Below are 5,000 nucleotides of genomic sequence, written 5' to 3' on the forward strand. Positions count from 1 at the left end.
CCTACTCCAGATGTTGACGAAAAGGCTCTTTGGACCTTTCGTTGAGTCTTTATACAAAAAAAACCAAATCGTTCAGTAAAATAAACATTCACTCTGGTTTATTTGCAGACAGTATGGAGCATGGCGACGAGGGAGGTCTGAGCGTCGGGGGCTCGGTGGGAGAAGACAACTACTTTCAGGGGTACACCTTCACCGATCGCTCTCACTCCAGTCGGTTGGTGAAGAGCATCATGGACTTGTGTCTAGAAGACGGGCTATTCGCAGATGTCACCGTGCTGGTCGACGGCAAAGAGTTCCAGCTTCATCGTCTGGTTCTCTCTGCGCAGAGCAGCTTTTTCCGCTCCATGTTCACATCCAATCTACGGGAGACGCACGACCGCAACGTTGAACTAAAAGACGTCAGTGCGCGCGTATTCCAGTTGCTGGTGGACTACATCTACCACGGGACCATCAAACTGCGGGTGGAGGACCTCCAAGACACCTACGAGATGGCTGACATGTACCAGCTCACCGCTCTTTTCGAGGAATGCTCACGCTTTCTCTCGCGTACTGTAGAGGTCAAAAATTGTTTACAGGTGTGTAACACAGATTACCCTGATGTGGGGACGCTTTGATTTGTCAGTGTAGTTGTCTGCTTTGTTGTTTTTAGCTGTGACCTCAATGGCTGTATCGGAACATATGATCATGTGTTGTGATACCGTGTTGTCCACCAGGTTATGTGGCTGGCTGACCGACACAGTGACCAAGAGCTCTACACAGCAGCCAAACACTGTGCAAAAATCCACCTGCCTCAGCTCCATCAAACAGAGGAGTTTCTAAACCTTCCCTTGCGCCTTCTCATAGATATAATCAAAGGCAAGTTGAACATATGCTGTAGCCATTATCAGCTGTCTGCAGGCTAGGCATGTGGTTTTGGATAAGCACTGGATTTGCGATGTTTACTTATGTCTCTTTCACTTAATTGAACAGGAAAAGAAGAGTCTTGCTTATCATTTTGAACTTGACTCTTAACTTGACGTACCTTGTCTTGATAACAAGACTTTCTCTTTTCATGTGACAGATGGCGTCCCAAGCTCTCAGAATCCGAAGGTTGCCATTGGGGCCTGGATAAACCACAACAAGGTGGAGAGGGAAGAGTTTGCCAGTGTGCTCCAGGACAGCCTTAAGGTAACACATTATACCCAAAGATCAAAAAGATCAAATCAGAATTCAGCCACACGTAACTAGAAGGACACAGTAAACCCACTCTGTTCACTAGTTCTTCAGTATTCCTCAACTCCTCTTTTCTCCTCTCCTCTCCTCTTGTCTTTGTCTCTACCTCTCCCCCACACAGGAGATAGGGGAGAACGTGCACATCTACCTGATCGGTAAGGAGGAGACACGGACGCACTCCCTGGCGGTGTCGTTACACTGCGACGAGGGCGACGTGATCAGCATCGGCGGCCAGAACAGCCTGTGCCACCAGATCACGGCCGCCTGCAAGCACGGGGGCGACCTGTACGTGGTGGGGGGGTCCATCCCGCGGCGCATGTGGAAGTGCAACATGCACACCATGGACTGGGAGCGCTGCGCCCCCCTCCCTCGCGACCGCCTGCACCACGCTCTCGTCTCCGTGCCCGCCGAGGACGCCATCTACTCGCTGGGGGGGAAGACGCTGCAGGACATCCTGTCCAACGCCGTCATCTACTACACCGTGCAGGACAACATGTGGACGGAGACCAGCCAGCTGGACACGGCCGTGTCCGGCGCCGCCGGTGTTAACCTGGCCGGGACCATCTACCTGCTGGGCGGCGAGGAGAACGACATGGACTTCTTCACCAAGCCGTCGCGGCTCATCCAGTGTTTCGACACGGCGACCCAGTGCTGCCACATTAAGCCCTACATGCTGCCGTTCGCCGGCCCGATGCACGCCGCCGCGCACAAGGACCTGATCTTCGTGGTGGCGGAGGGCGACTCGCTGGTGTGCTACAACCCGCTGCTGGACAGCTTCACGCGGCTGCGCTTCCCCGAGGTGTGGAGCTGCGTGCCCTCGCTCTGGAAGGTGGCCAGCTGCAACGGCTGCATCTACGTCTTCAGGGACAAGTGCAAGAAGGGCGACGCCAACACCCTCAAGTTCAACCCCGCCACCTCGGTTGTGACCGTCATCAAAGGCATCAAGATCCTCCTCACAAACTGGCAGTTTGTGCTGGCGTGATTCAGCAGACACTAAACCAACGGCCACCAGGGGGCACTGTACTCAGCTTTGGAGTCCTGGTGTTTGGAGTGAGGACATTTAGAGTGGTACTCAGAGACCAGACAGTGTCTTGCCTTTTGTTTAGTTTTTTTTTCCCCTCAAGCTTATGTTTACTCTGCCATTATCATGTCAAAGCTTATAATCATATTAGCTGGAATTTTGGTAGATGGTGTTGACGTGTAGCATGTTGGTGTTTGCCCTCGTGTTGACCAGGGGGTGGTTGCATTTGTCCACGAGTGCCGTAGGAACTGAAGAGATAATCGGTCTGATCTGTAGCGACCCCATGTCTACTGTGACATCCTGCTTCTCCCTACTGATGTAGGCCCCTCCCACTATAACCACACCTCCCCTGATGATTGGCATGAGGAGGAGCTGAAGGGCTATGGGTGTGTATGTACTTCCTGTGCTCAGGCGTGCGTGCGTGCGTGCGCGTGTGTGTGTTGGTGTATTCACCTGCCGGAAATTCTCCAAATTTGACCATACTTCTGTACTCATGATCTGTGATGGTGTTTGCAGACAGAGTGAGATTGTCAGCTAACCTTTAAGCATTTTTTACCTATAGAAGCAAGATGTCTTTTTTTACAAATCAGATCAAGGTTCAGTAATTGTTTTCTGAATTGTCTGTTAACTACCCTAATATAAATTTTGTAAAACATATTTGACTTGTCCATGTATTTAAAAAAAATATATACCAACAAATTAAAGAGAGAATATTCATTTAAAAATAGCTTGTCCAGGGCCTTTATTTTTAAATACGCAATCATTAAATGTTTATTATAAAACATGCAGTATATAAAGCAACCCGATAACCTGATACTCTAAGTGTGCACATCTAAATGTGTAGTGAGAACACGCCCGAATTAGAGTTAAGGTTATATTAGTACCACTGATAAACATGTTTGGGACTAAACTGGACCGCAAGCTGTGTATGCAACATCGCATCATAGAGCTACCACTGCAGAATACTGTTTACATGCCGATTCCTTGGTGACACAATCAGGTGAAATAAGGGTTTTTTTGGTGGCAGATGTAAACATACTTGTTCAATCTCCTACGTTCAGTGCTAAGTGCCTAGCACCAACAGTTTACATCATGATGTCATACAATGATTTACAGTGGATTACAGGTTGTTACATCTGGGGTTTATTGTCGCCCCCTTGTGGGTGGAATGCAGTAGCACAACGTCTGGCAGCAGAAGGGAAGGGCACGGCAGTGGAGGTGAAATGATTGACTTCAGGATGAGCATCTGCCACAGCACCCTCAGGTTGGCGTACCAGTCTGCACACATCTGCTGCAACTGCTCTCTACGGATGAGATGAAGGAACCTGCCAGGTCAGTGAAAAACTGTGAGGCATGTAAGCCGATGAAGCTAGTCACTGGTCTCTGCTTCTACAGTTATGAGGTCTGTATCCATCTCCATGGGCAGGTAAACATCCCAGCTATTGCAACACTGAGAAGCGTAGAGGTGAGCGGTTCTGGTCAACGCAAGTTGTATTGGAGGAGACGGGCGATTTGTATTTTGTTGGATTGGATTGCACACTACCTTGCATTGTGTGGTGTACGTAGTTGCAGCAATTCGCTTTAGAAAAAGCAGGAGGGAAATGGAATAAAATGGTGGAAGTAGACGGCTAAGACAAGGCTGACTGCTCTGGATAATGTCCACAGATCAGTAGAGCACAATAGACTACAACAGGCCCTGGTCCATTGAAGAGGGTCAGGTGAAGATTGAGGGAAGATGTTGATCACTTTATTTTGAGACCTTTATTATGATACTAGGCTGTGCACTGAGTAAGGACATCCTGTCAGTTTCAGATCAGGAGCCTTTTATGAGTATTTGATTGTATTGATAAAATTAACACTAAGTTATTTTTGTTATGTTAGTGCAGTATTTATGCCAACAATTGTCAGATTAGTCCTACATTAGTCCTTCTTTTTTTCATATTCATCTGTCCAGTAGATTGAGAAACTCAAAGGAGAGTGCACATTTCTGTGGGATTTAGAGAAATATTTGACGTAAATAGTACATTCTTTTAGGAGGCCTGAGTCAATGCCTCCTGTCAGCACTGCACTGAATTGTGTTGTGACAAAGAGCTGACTTACAACCCCAGAGATTTATCTTTGGAAAGGTAACCTATCTTGTGAATGGCAAGGCAGTAAAAGCTCCTATTTGTATCCTTGAGGCAGGGCGAGAGGGGACAAGGAAGGGAGAGAAGGAGGGAGAGAGAGAGAGAGAGGGAGGAAAAGAAAGAGAAAGCCACACTTGCAAGGCCCACGATGCGATCCCATTGATGTGCTTGAAGAAGCTGTGGGGCTGTAACTCAAGTCCAGTAACATGCCAGACTTTGTGCACTATTCTAGGCACCAGTTGCTGACACCGAGGGGGTGGGGGGGTCTCACATATGCGCCTTAACAAGGTCCACCCACAGGAACTTACAACCTCCATGAGGAGAGTTCGCCCCGCTCCGCTCCAGTGCTGTGAAATAGCTATTGTCTATTTATAGACGGGTTTCTGAAGTGTCCACAACCACACAGGAGGCTCGCTCGGCATTCTTTTGCCCTTTTTAAGGATGTTTCTCAAAGGCAGTTTTGGCACTCAAGCGCGTGGATAAAATCTAGTGAGTGAGTGAGTTTTTCTCTTCTTCTGCTAAGTGGGGGAGGGGGTTAGATGGGGAGCCTCCTGTCGTGACCTTGGGGACTTTGGAGAGGGTCGGGCTGAGATTCCAGCAGGGACACATGGTCCAGAGTGACAAGGCCATCTGCAACAGCG

At 48.6% G+C, this 5,000-nt stretch overlaps 2 protein-coding genes across 2 annotated transcripts in view; both read left to right on the forward strand.

Annotated features, from left to right (window-relative positions):
* Positions 1–88: 88 nt before the first annotated feature.
* kbtbd4 (kelch repeat and BTB (POZ) domain containing 4) lies at positions 89–2,958 on the forward strand. Its single transcript, XM_031564786.2, has 4 exons — positions 89–575; positions 714–855; positions 1,061–1,167; positions 1,334–2,958. The coding sequence occupies exons 1-4, from the start codon at positions 114–116 to the stop codon at positions 2,192–2,194; spliced, it is 1,572 nt and encodes a 523-aa protein (XP_031420646.1). The 5' UTR covers positions 89–113; the 3' UTR covers positions 2,195–2,958.
* Positions 2,959–4,332: 1,374 nt separating this feature from the next.
* rapsn (receptor-associated protein of the synapse, 43kD) overlaps positions 4,333–5,000 on the forward strand; it is a 15,019-nt gene continuing 14,351 nt past the window's right edge. Inside the window, exon 1 of the mRNA XM_012818770.3 lies at positions 4,333–5,000. This exon is cut by the window's right edge and continues 624 nt beyond it. The gene's annotated coding sequence lies outside the window, so the exon portion shown is untranslated.

This window comes from Clupea harengus, chromosome 3 (genome assembly GCF_900700415.2).
Source record: "Clupea harengus chromosome 3, Ch_v2.0.2, whole genome shotgun sequence".
Taxonomy (NCBI): Eukaryota; Metazoa; Chordata; class Actinopteri; order Clupeiformes; family Clupeidae; genus Clupea; species Clupea harengus.

Coding starts and splice junctions, on each gene's coding strand:
- kbtbd4 (XM_031564786.2), top strand. CDS start 114: ATGGAGCATGGCGACGAGGGAGGTCTGAGCGTCGGGGGCTCGGTGGGA. Junction 856..1,060: donor TCTCATAGATATAATCAAAG/GCAAGTTGAACA, acceptor TTCATGTGACAG/ATGGCGTCCCAAGCTCTCAG. Junction 1,168..1,333: donor TGCTCCAGGACAGCCTTAAG/GTAACACATTAT, acceptor TCCCCCACACAG/GAGATAGGGGAGAACGTGCA.